At 40.5% G+C, this 16,761-nt stretch overlaps 1 protein-coding gene across 2 annotated transcripts in view; it reads left to right on the top strand.

The window, feature by feature from the left end:
- The window catches only part of LOC117304113 (WD repeat and FYVE domain-containing protein 3-like), a 98,743-nt gene that overhangs the window by 81,220 nt on the left and 762 nt on the right, over window positions 1-16,761 (top strand). For both annotated transcript variants that reach the window (XM_033788613.1, XM_033788612.1), the window contains 15 exons: window positions 419-538; window positions 1,004-1,121; window positions 7,210-7,316; window positions 7,723-7,876; window positions 8,421-8,512; window positions 9,032-9,244; window positions 9,784-9,916; window positions 10,373-10,620; window positions 11,148-11,210; window positions 11,657-11,836; window positions 12,270-12,392; window positions 13,087-13,146; window positions 14,317-15,025; window positions 15,380-15,491; window positions 15,962-16,159. In XM_033788613.1, the coding sequence (XP_033644504.1) occupies window positions 419-538; window positions 1,004-1,121; window positions 7,210-7,316; window positions 7,723-7,876; window positions 8,421-8,512; window positions 9,032-9,244; window positions 9,784-9,916; window positions 10,373-10,620; window positions 11,148-11,210; window positions 11,657-11,836; window positions 12,270-12,392; window positions 13,087-13,146; window positions 14,317-15,025; window positions 15,380-15,491; window positions 15,962-16,159 (2,630 nt within the window). The remainder of the gene's footprint in view (window positions 1-418; window positions 539-1,003; window positions 1,122-7,209; window positions 7,317-7,722; window positions 7,877-8,420; window positions 8,513-9,031; window positions 9,245-9,783; window positions 9,917-10,372; window positions 10,621-11,147; window positions 11,211-11,656; window positions 11,837-12,269; window positions 12,393-13,086; window positions 13,147-14,316; window positions 15,026-15,379; window positions 15,492-15,961; window positions 16,160-16,761) is intronic.

The raw sequence follows: 16,761 nt of genomic DNA, 5'->3' as shown, positions 1-16,761 counted from the left end.
ACTATCAACTACTGTGAAGGGAAGCCTTTCTCAAATAGTCTATACTATCAACTACTGTGAAGGGAAGCCTTTCTCAAATAGTCTATACTATCAACAGCTACAGTGCTTCTCACATAAAAAGCACCTTGAATGGTGTTTGAAGCTTTACATATGCATTTTTTCAGCGTGCGATAGGAGTACACATATTTTTTATATTTTTTATCAGCCGAATTGTGTCGGAAATAGGATCTGAACGCTTGCAGGGTGTATAGCTATAGGACCAAACCTAAAAAATACTTGTACTCCTATCGCACGCTGAAAAAATGCACATGTAGTAATGCAGGGGAGTGTTTTCTTAGATAGAATAGGAAAATCTTATAGATTTAGGGAGAATCTACGTGTATGACCCTACCTTTTTTGTTTCTTATTCGTCGTGTAGAGAGGTGAAATAACTAACTTCCATTATCTGATGGCGCTGAACACCATCGCCGGTCGTAGCTACAATGATCTCATGCAGTACCCTGTGTTCCCATGGATCCTGGCAGACTATGATTCTGAGGTATGTAGGACAAGAGAAACACTCATCTGTTGGTTGGTTTGTTTGTTTATTGGGGTATTGGGGGGTTTGTTTGTTTGTTTGTTTGTTTGTTTGTTTGTTTGTTTGTTTGTTTGTTTGTTTGTTTGTTTGTTTGTTTGTTTGTTTGTTTGTTTGTTTTTTTGTTTTTGTTTGTTTGTTTGTTTGTTTGTTTTGTTTGTTTTGTTTGTTTTGTTTGTTTGTTTGTTTGTTAAGATGATCTACACAACAAGGGAACTCAGAAAAGCTCTCACAAGGAGAAACAGAATCTGCAGAAACAGAATCATAAATGAGTGAGAGTTCTAAAAAAAAAAAGCCTTTGAGAAAGACTCTTGCCACCAACTTTTGTTTAGCATTTATACTGTGGGTCCTTTTGGTTTGCAAGCAGTTTCCAACGCTAACACTATTTTCACACAAAAATATGTATACCTTCAACTTTGTTATTTACAGGAACTCCGTTTAGATAAATCATCAACTTTCCGTGATTTGAGCAAACCCCTGGGAGCCCAGACCGAGGAACGACTGATGCAGTTTAAGAAGCGCTATGATGAATGGGAAGATCCTACAGGTGAGAGATCATGGGTCAAACAGGGGGGTCAAAGGTCATACATGAGTCTGTGGGTTATTATTGTCTGTAGTGATGAAAACAGAGTCTGTCTCTGACTTGGGCGTCTTCTGCCATTGTACGATTCCATGTTGTTGTTTTTTCCAAAGATCACAAAGTGGTTGACGGCAGAGCATTGAATTGAAAGAGTTGTGATAATTTGCAATTCAAAGCCGATTTTTCGGTTTCAAAAAACACATGTGTGGACACAGGGTGCCAGACTATACTGCACATTGGGATGTGCTTTTATGTGTATTTGGACCGAAAATGGCAACCACTTGACCAAAGTAAACTGGTCCATCCATGTTGTAACTCTGTCAATAAATAGCTCTTATAGTTGGAACAAAAATTTGAACTGAGTTTTGGAAAAGTTATCAGGTTCAACAGTACTGAAGTTTTCTGAAATTCTTATAATTCATGAACCATGGCGTGAAGGTTTTTCCTGAAAATAGTTCTCAATTTTAACTCTACTGACCCCAAAATTTCATCATTGTTAAAAATAGAAATTTTTATAAAAAGAAAGTGTAAGGAAACCTTTTTATGGGATGAATCTGAAGAAAGAAATCTGCTATTTTCCTTCAAAAAACTGCAACTTCGAGATTGTGTATGAGGCTACATGTACTTACTGTACCCCGGTGTTTCAGTTATACTGCTGTGGTCAGAGACATCTGATCGTAAAGTTGTGTTGCTTTTCTCTTTTTTTGTTGAAGTGCACTAACCATAATGCAGTTGCTTTATTAACCAGCCCAGTCCTGTAGCCACTTTGCATGAATGCTGAGCGAAAAATGAGGTCATGATGTGGCCTAGGTTCCGGTTTGAGACTCTTGCCAAAAACAAATTGGGAATGACTTTGTTTTGTGGGCCGTGGCCAAAATTTTATAGAGCTGCTTTAGCACCACAAAAAGTACAAATTATGCTTACCAGAATCTGGTTACCAGCCAAACTGCCACTCCTCATGTATAATCTACAACTGGTACCCTGCTCATTCTTGCTAAGCAGAAAATGTTTAAGCAATATTATGTGCTAAGCAGCTCTATGAAATTTTGCCCTGTTCCAAGATAGCTACGATTGACTAATGCATGTTGGCAGGGGACCAGCCCCAGATGATGCACAGTCACATGGCAGTTTGGCTGGTGAGTTTTTTTCTGCTGAGAACGATTTTGTGTGGTAGATAAATTTGTGCGACAAAGACGCTATTAAAAAAATATTGCAGTACCCGCTGCTCAAACGTAGGATTCGAACTGCCTCTAGCCACCGGGCAATCTCGGTGGTCTAGTTGGTAAGACACTGCTCTAGAATTGCAAAGGATGTGGGTTCGCATCCCACCTGAGTAATATGCCTGTGATTGTTTCACAGAACTCGGGTAAGTACTGAGTATACAGTGCTAACACACATCGGCGTATATGGGTAAAAACCAAAATGAATAAAGCTCTTACATGGGAACTTTGCACAACCTGTGAAGCCAACCAAAGCGTGTTCAGATTTCGCCCAATCTGTATGTCGCCCTCAAAGTTATCAACTATGAATGTTTGTTGTCAATGGATAACTAACTATATGTTTGCGTTTTCGTATCAAAGCATTTTCCCCCAAACATGTAGAGGCTGGATCACATAGAGATTTCCAAGGTATACTTTTTGTGTTGTTGTAAGCGGGTGCTGAACATCTCCATCTAAACTGCTCACAAAAAGTTAGGAATCAAGTATATCTTTATTGAGCATTACTCTCTTTGTATAATGTATGTTACATTATCAATGCAAAGCTGAAGTGTTCCACTTTAAAATGATACCACATTTGCAATGATTACATGTTGCTGAATTTGGCTACATAAATGCCAATGGGGCATAGTCACAAATTAAATGTGCCGAAATTACCGCTATCGGTGCTAAACAGTCGATAGGTAATCAAATTTGTCAAGCTCCAGAACCATGAATGGTTTACACAAAGATTTGCACCAGTGAGAACACAGACAGTTACCCCCCATCTCTTGAAAAACACCTTGTTTGGGTATTAAAGTTGATTAAGAGCAGTAAGTTGTCTTGCTTGTTTGAATTACTGTCATCCTGTTTGTTCACACAGTAACATAAAATTGATAATTTTGGCACATTTGATTTGTGACTTTGTCTTGTTGTCATTCACGCAGCCAAACTCAGCAACATGTGATCATTGCAAATGTGGTATCTTTTTAAAGAGGAACACTTCAGCTTTGTATTGATAGTATAATATTACAAAGAGAGTAATACATAATAATGATATACTTGATTGAGAAAAGTTTCTAACTTTGTGTTAGCAGTTTATATATAACCCCCATTAAATTCAGCTCCCATTTGTAAACTCAAACTCTGGTTGTGGTGACTAAATTCTCTGCTGTTCACGACCCATAAAAGTATTTTTAATTTTTTCATCTTTTAATAAAGTCCTATTCAGTCTTTAATCTTTTGTATTTGAAAATCAAAAACAAAAAACAGTTGAGGTAATCTTGCTTTAACCCAAAAAATTATATTTGAGACAGAAATAAGCTAAATAAGAGTTTTTGGTTACCAGTTACATAAAATGACAAGTTATGAGTATTGTACATGTAGCTGGTTGTCAGCTGAACATGCTTAGCGAGAATCTTCTGTGCTTATAGACACTTTTGGTAATTGTCAAAGATCAGTCTTCTCACTTGGTGTATCTCAACATATGCACAAAATAACAAACCTGTGAAAATTTGAACTCAGTTGGTCGTCGAAGTTGCGAGATAATAATGGAAGAAAAAACACCCCTGTCATACGAAGTTGTGTGCTTTCAGATGCTTGATTTCAGGGCCTCAAAATCTAATTCTGAGGTCTCAAAATCAAGTTAAATATTTAAGTGGAAAATTACTTCATTCTCAAAAACTACGTTACTTCAGAGGTAGCCGTTTCTATACTATGTATCAAAAGCTTTTCATTGCTTGTTACCGAGTGAGTTTTTTCTGCTAACAATTATTTTGAGTAACTACCAATAGTGTCCAGTGCCTTTAAGTCAGTTCTGCAGTTTTTATAAAAAATAATTGTTTTATGAGGGGCTGAATTTCGGGAAAAGTCAACCACCATCTCGCTAACTTACTCATCTTCACTCATTGTAGTTGATACAATACATAACTGACTCTTCCATTGGATGGCCGAGTAGCGACTACCAGGTGACAACCATTTTTCATCATACAAAACTTAGTTGGTTACCGATGATGTAGACTTTGCACTCATTTCAAGTGTTTTCGAAGTTCAAAAACGGTATGATAGGACAAAAATAAGTTGTGTAAGAAATGCTTTCATCAATTTAAAAGTCGGTAAACTTAGTGTTGGCCCAGCGTTTACCAGTGTAGACATGGTGTTGACACATTGTGTATACAAAATCTTTTAAAGACCAGTTTGAGAACTCACTCCGCGGTAGTGCAGTTAGTAACAATCCTAGATACTAAGGTGGTAGTCCCATCCGATTCTATAGACCAATCCAACGCGCACCGGGCGCGCAAGTGGTGAGCACCACGCGCCATTTGCTGCGGCGTCTTCAATGCCTAGATTGTGCACAAAAAGACACCGCAGTTGTTAATTTTCACTAGAGGGCGCAATCAATTTTGTTTCGTCGGATTGGTCTTTACCTTCCGCCCAGGTAGTAGTTAAAAAGCAGGACAGTTCTTTGCATAACTGAGAAGTCTCCCGAATTCCGAAAATCTGCTCCGCAGTAGTAGAATAATAGCAAGACAATTCTCTTAGAACAAACTCTACCTGGCAAGTAGATACACACATGGTGTTACTGCAAACCAAATATATGTTGATACCTCACCATGCAATGCCTCAAATCATATAAACATATTTTTTCCTTCTAAGAATGGATCTGTTAATCATCTCGATCATTAGTTGAACATTTATAGATCAAGGTAGATACTATAACTCACAAATAACCAAATCACTTCTCAATTCAATATTTAGGACATCATGTCATGATGGTCCTTGAACCCAACCCAAAACAAACTTCTTCAACTGATTCATCGCTTTATAAGTGGATTTATTTTAATTAGAGCTATCTTTGGGAAAGTTAAGGTGACTTCATGGAAAAGCTAAACCCAATATTGGCATCTTTCCAAAGACCCTCATACAACCCCCCTCCCCACCGCACCCTTTAAATTTGTACCAGGGTCCCCCTGTCTGATCTACTATCAACCCAATACTTTCTATACCTTCCGCCCAGGTAGTAGTTAAAAAGCAGAACAGTTCTTTTCAGAACTGAGAAGTCTCCCGAAAAATCTGATAAATCTACTCCGCGGTAGTAGAATATTTAGCAAGACAGTTCTCCAAAGACCAAACTCTACCTGGCAAGTAGATGCACACATGGTGTTCCCGCAAACCAAATATATGTAACTATCAACCCATTATCAAATCAAGTTTGGTGAGTTTGTTTAAGAATGAACTCACGAGACGAAGCAACCTTGATACCTCTTGGAAAGGGATACAAGGTGATTTGGGGCATAAATTGCTGCCATACCGTGCCCTTCTCGTTGCGACAAAAGCTGCTATTCTTTGCACTAAGTGCATTTGGCTCTTTTACATGCAGTACGCAACACACGGGACCAACAGCTTTACTTCCCATCAGAAGGACAAAGCAGTAATGGTCAAGTGTCTTGCTTAATGACACAAGTGTCAATACTGGGACTCGAACCCACACCCTGCTGATCAGAAACACCAGAGCTTGAGTCCGGTGCTCTAAACTTCTCGGCCCAGACATACATGTACCATTTATTTCAACTAGTCTTAAATACATGTATGATCATTCATAAAAGCATTTCACCAAATGAAAACACTTTCAATTAGTACACCTCGTCTATATTGGATTACTTATAATTATTATTAGTTACTCCAAACACTGATTGGCTTTAGGACGTGGTTTTGAAGGAAAATTTGTCCCCCCCCCACCCCCTCTTCCCCTACAAAACTTTCTGTGGCTTCAATTTATCTTATGAATGAATTCCACTCGATATATTAACAAACAAGGTTGCGGTGTATTTTTTATTCTGGCTACTTTTTGATTGCTTTTCCTTTTTTAACACCCAAAAGTTTTCAACTTCTATCCAGATTTTTTATTATTCTCTTTTGGGTTTTGTTGTTTCCCCTGCTGTGCTTTTTATTGCACATTTTTTAAATCTTAGAGGGTGTTGGTGACACCAGACGGCTGTTTCCTGACCTGAAATGTCTTCAGCAGGTTCCTTACAGTACTGGTGCACTATACTGCTATTTTATGAACTACACAGTTAAAATCAATGGTTGCAACAGCTGCTGTTTTATTACTAGATGCAAACCATTTGGTGTACCATATTGCTGTTTTATGACAAGTTAATTCAATGGTTGAACCAACCTGCTATTTCAAGACACTGGTTGAAACGCTTTGTTTGTCTGCAACACAGAAAGAAAGCGTTTGATTTAAAAAAGTTAACTTAATCACTATAAAAGCAATTATGAAAAAGGATGAAAATGCTGCAAGCTACCTACATGTATTTGCATACAGGCCTCGAAATCCCCCCCAGCAATGGGCCCTTTTCATGAAATATGTAAACTGCACATATCGCCTGCGCACTAACGCTAGCACATCGCGCTGTTTTGTACACAGCTAATGGTTGCTCGACACAGACGCTATTGTGCATCTCTATGGCTTTTGCCAACCAACAGGGTCTGTACGCAAGTAATTAGCATATTTCATAAAAAGGTTCCATTGGCGTAGTGCCCTGTGCTTTTGCTGTGGTGCCGTTTGCGAAGTTCCAATACAAATTAAAAAAATTTCCTCAAAGAAGTGACCCATACTACAGTACCCCTTGCTGTACCCCTTCAAGGGACTTAATTTCAATAGACCCATTGCATGTAATGTCACACGCTCTAAAAGCTGAAGTCAAAGGAGGCAAATGTTTGAACGATAGTTGTTCTTTGCCCATAAAAATCGGCGCATGAACTCGGCGTCCCTGTAGCGTTTAAGATTATGCAAGGGGTCTATTTTATGTATAAAGTGCTGATAAATTTGGTTAAACTTTGTATGTATTTAACAGGTGAGACCCCACCATACTACTATGGCACACACTACTCATCGGCTATGATTGTGGCCTCTACCTTAGTCAGGATGGAACCCTTCACTCAGCATTTCCTCAGATTACAGGTAAGGGGAGTCAGGATACTAGACCTCTCCTAGTTTGAATATTAATGCACAACATTAAAGAAAGTGATTTTGTGATTCTCTCTGAAAGGACAAGGTCTAATTTCATGGCTCTGCTTACTGCCAGATTCTGCGCTTACGATCACCATGCTCTGCGCCGAATGTCTGCACTAGCTGTGTAAACGTAGAATGCCTGGTAGAATGCGCTAAAACCGACATTCCTCGCTTACCCAGGAATCATGCTTGACGTCAATACAGAATTTCCTGCTTCCGCAAGCGTAGATTCTTTGCTTACAATAAGCAGAGCCATGAAACTTGGCCCTGATTGTTGACAACTCAAGAGTGTCTAGAGGTGGCTAGAGGCAGTGGATTAACATCTATTTAACCAAATCTCTGTCTTTGTCTTAAGGGCGGCCATTTTGACTTGGCGGACCGTATGTTCCACAGTATCAAAGATGCGTGGTTGTCGGCGTCCAAACACAACATGGCCGACGTGAAGGAACTCCTTCCAGAATTCTTCTATCTACCAGAGTTTATGACCAACCACAATAATTTTGACCTCGGTAAGCTGGCAAGGACTTCCTTCATATTGCCCTACTTAGGAGACTCATCCATTAAAGGGCATGTATACCTTTGGTTTTTGTACCGTTTTTGTGATATCGCACAAAAATCAAGGGCCGTTAAGACCACGCAGGATGAAGGCTCAACAATTTTAGTTACCAATCTGAGATTTCTTTGTCAAATTGAAATTTAGGGTGATAAAAACTTATATTTTTTTCCATAACGGCATTATTTCAAACTTATATTATGTATTCTCAAAATTTTGATGAAGAGTATTATTTGGCTCGTTAATAATAATGCAAATATGTAAGCATTTGTAATGTGTCATTTTAGAGATGTTCATGCTTTACAAATGTGCCACCCATGCCACCAGCTCTAGCTGATTGATTGCACATAGTGTCATCGACCGCCAAATATGATGGAAAAGTGAACGCGTGTGCTCGCTGCACACAATTCTCAGCCGTAGATGGCGGCCAATGATGTCCTGTGCAATCCATCTATTACAATTTGATGAATACTTAATTCATAGTTTGTTTGTCTTTGTAGGAATAAAGCAGAGTGGCATTGAGCTGGGAGACGTTATTTTACCTCCCTGGGCTAAAGGAGATCCAAGGGAGTTTATTCGAATGCATCGAGAGGTAAGTTGTAATCCTTGGAAGATTTCTCCCAAGCATATCATTTTACTCTTCCCGTTAAAGACACTGGACACTACTGGTAATTGTGAAGGACCAGTAGTCTCACTTGGTGTATCTCAGCATGTGCATAAAAATAACAAATCCGTGAAAATTTGAACTCAATTGGTCATTGAAAATTGAAAATGCGTGAGAATAATTGAAGAACAAACACCCTTGTCGCACAAGTTTTGTGCTTTCAGATGCCTATAAAATGGCTTCAGGCCATATTTGAGTGAGAAATTACCTCTTTCTCAAAAACTATGTTACGAGAAAGCTACTATAATGTACAACTACAATAATGTGAAATGAGCCTAGTTACTGGATTAATGGGGTGCCCCAATTCACCTAGCAAAAAATGCGTGATGCGCGCTCACTTGCCGTTACACGATCATTCTTACATCATGCATTGTTCAGCTCTTTTTTGAAGGGTCCACTCACAACAAACCCTGAATCATTTCCTTGGTTTCTTCCTCCACTCTTTAGGCCTTGGAGTGCGACTACGTCAGTGCCCATCTCCACGAGTGGATTGATCTGATCTTTGGTTACAAGCAGCAAGGCAAGGAGGCGGCAGAAGCTCACAATGTCTTCCATCATCTCTTCTATGAAGGTAACGTAGACATCTACAGCATCGACGACCCTCTCAAGAAGAACGCCACCATCGGATTCATCAATAACTTTGGGCAAATCCCTAAGCAGGTAAGTGTACCTCCAAACATATGTACGTAATGGGATGAAATTGCCTGCCCCTTTTTTTGTTACCCTTGTATACCTATGTCCTGCTCAGACTAGGGCGAGTCTAGGATCGGTGGTTGCCTGGTGGTGTGTGATGAGTGGGTGATTGGTAGCAAGCTTTGCAACCAATCACGGCCATTTGAGGAAGGGTTGTCCAGGAGTCGGTAACCAAACCCAAGAAAGTGTTTAGACGCTTGGCCACTGGACACAGACAGAGAAAAGTTGTAAGATTTAACCTCTCAGGTAGTAGTACTAGACTTTGCGAAAAAGTCACAAACCTTGGGGCTTGTAGCTCAAAATTGTCACCGGCAAACAAATTATTTACAGGACCAGAATCTTAATCAACAAATTGTTCTTAATGTATTTTCTGTAATTTTTTTGTTTGTTCAACAGTTCTGGTTTTTCATTCGTGGCTTTCCAAAAGCGCTTTGAGACTTCACTGTCATTTTGGCTATATAAAAACTGTTCATAATGTTATTATTATTATTTTTTATTATTAACAGTTGTTCAAGAAACCCCATCCCCAGAAGAAAGTCAGCAACAAGATCGGTGACGTTAGCGGCTCAGTCATTCCCATCAATAGATTGTTCTTTCACAATCTGGACACCTTGAGACCCTCTCTGCAACCCTTGAAAGGTAAGAAGGAGTCAACGAAAGGCATTTGAATTAAACTGAGGTCATTGCAAAGTTTTAATGTTTTACTAAAAAGAAGCACATTCCATTCAATAGACCCTATGCAGAATGCGCATCACACAACGCATGTCTCCTGTCGCCATTTTGGGTGTCAATGCCCATCTACCATTTCTGCCTTCTTCTTTTTTTGGGGGGGGGGGTTGGGGGGGGGGTTAGGGTTAGCAAACTCAGAGAAATGGTCTGCGCGCTGCGTACGCCATGAAACTGCAACGTTGAGTAAACTGGTTTGGGTATAAACAGACAAATTTACCCAAACCAAATAGTGCCCTACAAAGGAGTCCTATAAGTTCACCATACCCAAAAATGGCTGGAGGCAGACTGGGCTTTTTTTTGTTTTTTTTCAATGGAAATGATGAATGTATAAATGAACCATCTTTTTTTGTCTGAATCACTCCTCAGAGTTGAAGGGTCCTGTCGGTCAAATCATCCCATCAGAGAAGATCCTCCTGGCTGTCGAGCAGAACAAGGTCCTCATTCCACCAGTCTATAATCGATTCCTTGCCTTCGGTTACGCGGATCTCAGTCTGCGTATCGGCAGCTACGATTCAGACAAGGCTACCACTGTGTTTGAGGGGACGCTAAGCGGACAGATTCAGTGTGCGGTGTGTCCAAATACAAGAATGGTGGTGACTGGAGGGGCTAGTACGGTGAGTCAAAAATGTTCGTCAGTAGACTAGCAATTGCTTAGTTATTTGGCGGTATATTGCAGCGCAGCACCTTGTAAACCATGCCGGGATGTGATAGAAAAGAAAAAACTGAACTCTAAGCGCAAAGCATGAAAGCATGCAAGCTTGAAAACTTGCAAGCATGAAGCCCAATGCATTTATCTTTAGTTTTAGAAGCCCTACTCTGGAAGGGCCAAAAAAAAAAAAAAAAACGCATTCCGTTTTAAAAAAGGAATCACATCCCTGACATGTAAAGGAAAAGTACACTTGCACCCAATTCAGACAGTCGCGTCGGACTTGCGTCATGTCAAATAGATTACCAGTAACTTTATTCGTTCCGATCGACCTAACAGTCGATCTTTCAACTTCAAACACGTCAAATCGTTTATTAACTGTTTCAGACGTCAAACTTTTCATGTACTAAATTCAGAATTTGGTTTGCCAAACTGTCACTTTTTTGAAATATTCTTTACAAAAATTTGAGAGAATTCTTTTTCTTCCGATTGTAGGTGGTTCACGTTTGGCAACTTGAGGCCCGTAAGGAACGATCAAAACAGCTGTATCTCAAACAGGTAAAGATTTATCATCTACGACTTATCTTTTCTTGTCATTGTGACTCTTATAAACTTCAGGCCATTTTATACTATCAACCTTTCCCCATTACTTGTTTTCAAGTTAGTTTTTATGTCAATAATTATTTTGAGTAATAACCAATAGTGTCCACTGCCTTTAAATTGTTGACTACTTACCAAAGGTATACCCTCCCAGGGCTGTATGCTTCGTTTTTGAAAGGGCAAGGGCACCAAGGCATTTTCTTCTTTGTAAAGGGCACCCTATGAGGAAACGGCAAATTTATACTGGAGCATTTCCAGGGCACACAAGGCAATCGCCTTCTTTGCCTCCCTGAAGTATCCCTATGAAACTAAATTGTTATTTTCCCAAACAGTGTATAAATTTGTAAAATAGATTTGAGGAAAAGTAAACCAAATGTGTGTTATTTGATGCAAACCTTTCGCAGGCGTTGTACGGTCACAACGACGTGGTGACCTGCCTTGCTGTCTCCACTGCCTACAACATCATCATCAGCGGATCCAAAGATCAAACCTGCCTCATGTGGGACCTGAACCGACTGATCTTCGTTAGGCAGCTCCGGGATCTTGGGGCACCAGTGTCTGCTGTTGCCATCAATAACCTTACGGTAAGCAGTGCATGATGATTTCTTATGGTGTCGTGGTCGAGTTGTTAAGAGCACCGAACTCAAGCTCTGCTGTTTCTGTTGAGCAGAGTATGGGTTTGAATCCTGGTCAGGTCACTTGTGTCCCTGAGCAAGATACTTTACTAGAATTGCTTCTCTCCACCCAGGGGTACACATTTGTTCAATAAATATTATCACAGTTAATTTCATTATTTTCTCCCTTTTCATCACATTTCTTTCTCTCTTTCAAGCGAATAGGGACCTTTTGGTGATATTCAAGATTTAAGTAATGTCTATTATTATTATTATTTATTTCTTCTGCTGCTATCTATCAGCCACATTTATGAAAAAATTAGTCTTCTTTTTAAATTTTACATTTCCATATCCTGATTTTTAATATTATCTCCTGCCTCATGCGCTTTCCTCTAACTTTCAGGGTGACATTGCAACGTGCGCTGGTGCTTTTCTGTATCTATGGAGCATTAATGGTGAACTAGTCGCCAGTGTCAACACGTCTACCGGTCGAGATCAGAGAATCTTGTGCTGTGCGATGTCGGAGGTGAACAAATTGTGGGATTCTGTTCTTTGTTACAATTTAAAACTTCATTCTTTCCAATTTTTGTCTCAATTTTGTTTTTCAAAATAATTAATTAATAGTGTGAATATTCTTTTTGTAACGATTTGTTTAAGGTCTTAACTTGTTTACATAGTCAATAGTTTACCCCCCCCCCCCAAAAAAAGGGACAAAACAAAACTTGAAAGTTAAAGACAATGGACACTATTGGTAATTGTCAAAGACCAGTCTTCTCACTTGGTGTATCTCAACATCTGCATACAATAACAAAACTGTAAAAAATTGGGCTTGATTGGTCGTCAGAGTTGCGAGATAACTATAAAAAAAAAAACACCCTTGTCACACGAAGTTGTGTGCGTTTAGATGCTTGATTTCGAGACCTCAAATTCTATACTTGAGGTCTCGAAATCAAATTCGTGGAAAAATACTTCTTTCTCAAACAATATGTCACTTTAGAGGGAGCCGTTTCTCACAGTGTTTTATTCCATCAACCTATCCCCATTACTCGTCACCAAGAAAGGTTTTATGCTGATAATTATTTTGAGTAATTACCAGTAGTGTCCACTGCCTTTAAATTCTGCGTTTTTTTTTTTATTCTTGTACCAAAACCGATAAAATAGAAAGTTTATTTTGTTCTTGTAAAGCTTGTTCAATTTGGTAATTCCTTATTTTTTTTCAGATGGTGGAGTGGGACTCCCAGAACGTGATCATGACGGGCTCTAGCGACGGGGTCGTCAGAGTAAGTCTACATTCTGAGAATGTGTTTAATTTATTGTCTAACCATGATAACATCGAACCGGTTAAAATTTATCTGTATAAAGATAAGAAAATGATTTGGGGTTGAACTAAGGAAAAATTACTGAAACTGGATTTGAACCAACCACCTCTGGTAACATGTCATCGGGTATGTTCAGACAGCGTATTAACTTAGACCCGAACCGGTTTAACTTCTACGAGCAGCAGGGAGTGGTCGTAAAAATAAAACCCCCTTTGCGTTCAGACAGCACTGAGTTAAACCCGATATGGTTTATCTTTGGTTTTAAGAGGTCAAAGCAAATACGACCCCGTTACTCTAACATCCTGTTTATTGGCCTGTTCATTGGTCACCGTGTGTTAACATAATGATTACGGAGGTCAATGGGTCGTGTGAGTTAAACCGGATGTGGTATTTTTTATTCTGTCCACACACAGTGTTAAAAGATAAACCTGAAGCGGTCTAAAGATAAACCCCCTCCCTGGACGGTTTATCTTTTGTGGGTTGAACTCGATTCGAACTAACTTTAAAACCGTTCAGACACACAGAGTTGAACTCGATCGGGTTGAACCATGAGTTAAACCAACTTAAGTACTGTGTCTGAACGACCTCATCTAGCCCTATGTTGGCGTCAATATGTCAGTATGTATTTTTTGGTCAAGGCGCAGTCAGAAGCCATACAACTGTTAACTGCCTTGTAGCCAGGGATCACACTCAAGATTACGGTACAACCTGGGGATCACCTTACGGGGATGCAACTTTTTTTTATTTCACATCAAATAATAAACTACAAGGGAAGCTGACTGGATAAATTTTAAATGATTTTGGGTTTTATAGAAAACATTTACTGGAGTGGGATATCAACCAATGACCTGTGGATTAGCGTATCAACGCTTTACCAGCTGAGCTATCTAGCCCTAATGTTACCAATGACCTGTGGATTAGCGTATCAACGCTCTACCAGCTGAGCTATCTAGCCCTAATGTTGGCGGTATCCCTGTTTTGTCATGATCTTTGATTTGGGTGCTAGTCAGAAGCCATCGTACTGGTGTAATGGGAATCGAACCTCTGGATTAACGTGCCGGCGCTCAACCAATTGAACTGTCTAGCCCCCTAGCCCAAATAAGTAAATGTCTTATTTTTTGTTGTCTTCAGATGTGGAGTGTTGAGTACGTCCAGGTGCCAGACATATCAAGTTCCAAAAGGTCGTCGACTTCGAATAGCCTACAGCCGGATGACACGTTAGTGTCAAAGGTAAAGGACGAAGACTGTACCTCAGAGAGCCAATCAGAGGACAGTCAGAGTTTCAGTAGCGCCTTGAACGAAGAAAGCGAGGTTTCCACGCCGACAAAAGGCAGCGTCGATAAAGTGATGTCGGACTCGAGTCCGGATGACATGAACGAGGTGCTAATGATGTCCGACGCGGGAGGGTACGACTGCGACACCCTCAAGGCTAATCGAAACTCTAAAGTTAGCGTGAATGAAATGGATGGGCACAATCCGAGACTCACCCCTCCGTCTAGTCTTCCTGTCGAGGGAACTTACATCGATAACAGGCCCGGAATAACTCTAACCCAACCTGGCGATACGACGATGACGACTCCGGATAATCTGGACTCCTGCAGTGATGCGACGAGCTTTACCACGGGGGATGACGTGAGTGACATCATCAACGGTAACCAAGGCGATGAGACGGATAGCCTAGGCAGTGGTTTGAGGGTGGGGGAGAACGGCGTGACGCCACCGAGCCCCATGCAGCGGGGAGAGTACGTCATCCTCTCGGAGAGTGACTTTGATAAATACGATGACGATTTCAAGAAGCGAGAGAGAATGTCGGCTTCTCACAGGAACAAGCTTAAGCCAGGTTGGTATTATTCTTCGCCAACTAGGATTCAAACTGCTTTTGGCCTCCGGGCTAGCTCGATGGTCTAGTGGAAAGACATCTGCTCTAGAAATGCAAGGGTTCTGGGTTCGAATCCCACCCAATTGATTTGCCTGTGTTTTGCTGTCATAGAACTCGGGGAAAGTTTACGGCAAACCATGTGAATATCTCTTTTAGAGTAGTGTTAGTTCTGAAGCGAAAATAACCGGTGGTTAACGAATCAACAGTGAGTTGTTAACCACAGGTTTCAAAACCTAATACAAGAGATATTCAAAGGGTGTTACTGCAAACTTGTCTTAGTTTTTTTTTTAAAGTTTTCTCTTATTTTTTCTCAAGGTTTTAAGTGGCAGCGGCAGTTGGTGTTCCGAAGTAAACTGACCATGCATACAGCATTTGAGCGGAAAGACAATGTACAACCAGCCGCAGTAACAGCTCTTGCAATCTCAAGGTTAGATCATTATTATGCCCCTTTCAAAAGGGTCCCTTGCTAAATTGTAGCATGGTTGTAACATTTTACAAAATGTACCTCGTGTGGAAGGACAGCAATTTTTTTATACTGTCCAAGTTCTCTTGCAAAATCTTGTCAATATTGCTACATGTTTGTACATCAGTCGTGCTAAAATTGAGCAAGGGACCCCAGTTAAATTGCACTTTAGATGAAAATTTGGGAGGGTTTGCTATACATTTTATTACAGTAAATAAACTAAGACATTGACAAAATAGGGACATCGCCAATATAGGGCTAGATAGTTCAGTTGGTAGAGCATCGGCACGCTAATCCGGAGGTCGTTGGTTCGAGTCCCACTCTAGTCAATTCTTTGATCAACCCCAAAAATCAGTAAATAAACTAATAAGAAAACAAGTAGTTTTTTCCTCTTTTTGACACATTCCTTCTTGCGTTCTTTCCTCAACATCCAGGGACCATATGAAGGTGTTTGTTGGTGACGAGAGGGGCCGAGTCTTCAGCTGGTCCGTAGCTGACCAACCAGGGAAGGTCATGACGGACCACTGGGTCAAAGATGAGAGCAGCGATACCTGTGCCTCCTGCAGTGTCAAGTTCACCTTCGCGGAGAGACGCCATCACTGCCGCAATTGTGGAAAACTCTTCTGTTCAAGGTACAATTATTTAACAATTCCTGGGGTAGATTTATGTTTGCTGAGCGGTTGAGTACCTCAGGCTCAAGCTTTGATTAATGGCGTGGGTTCTGGACCCGGTCATGACAGTTGTGGCAATGAGCAAGACACTTTGTCATAACTGCATCTTTCTTTGGATGTACTATAAAGTTGTAGTGGCCAAGCAGTGTAGTTCATCGGACCAAGCTCTGGCAACAGAGTGTGGCTTCAAATAGCGGTCATGACACTTGTGCCCTTGAGATAGGCACTTAACCATAATTTATTCTTTAAAGTTGGGAAGGTAGTGCATTCTGCCCTACCAGCCAGGCTCCTAGTGGATGACACCCACGCCTACATCCTTACGGACTAAGCGTGTAACCCTGTTTTAGAACCCCAGGAGTAGGTGGCAACGTGCCCCTGGTTGCAGTTAATGTGGGTCGTGTAGCCCTCACCTTGAAGTGGCTGTCTGGCCATGTGATGTAAGGCGATCTCTCAGTAAGAAATCTTTAAAAGGTACACTTAGTTTGTCTGTTTAGGCTGTCTTCTACAAGCCTTGGCTCAATCTGTCGGACAGCCTCACACTCTCTTTATTCTGCCATAATTTG

Source organism: Asterias rubens, chromosome 20, assembly GCF_902459465.1.
Source record: "Asterias rubens chromosome 20, eAstRub1.3, whole genome shotgun sequence".
NCBI lineage: Eukaryota > Metazoa > Echinodermata > Asteroidea > Forcipulatida > Asteriidae > Asterias > Asterias rubens.
Note: the sequence above shows the minus strand (reverse complement) of the source record. Positions and strands in the feature narration are given on the sequence as shown.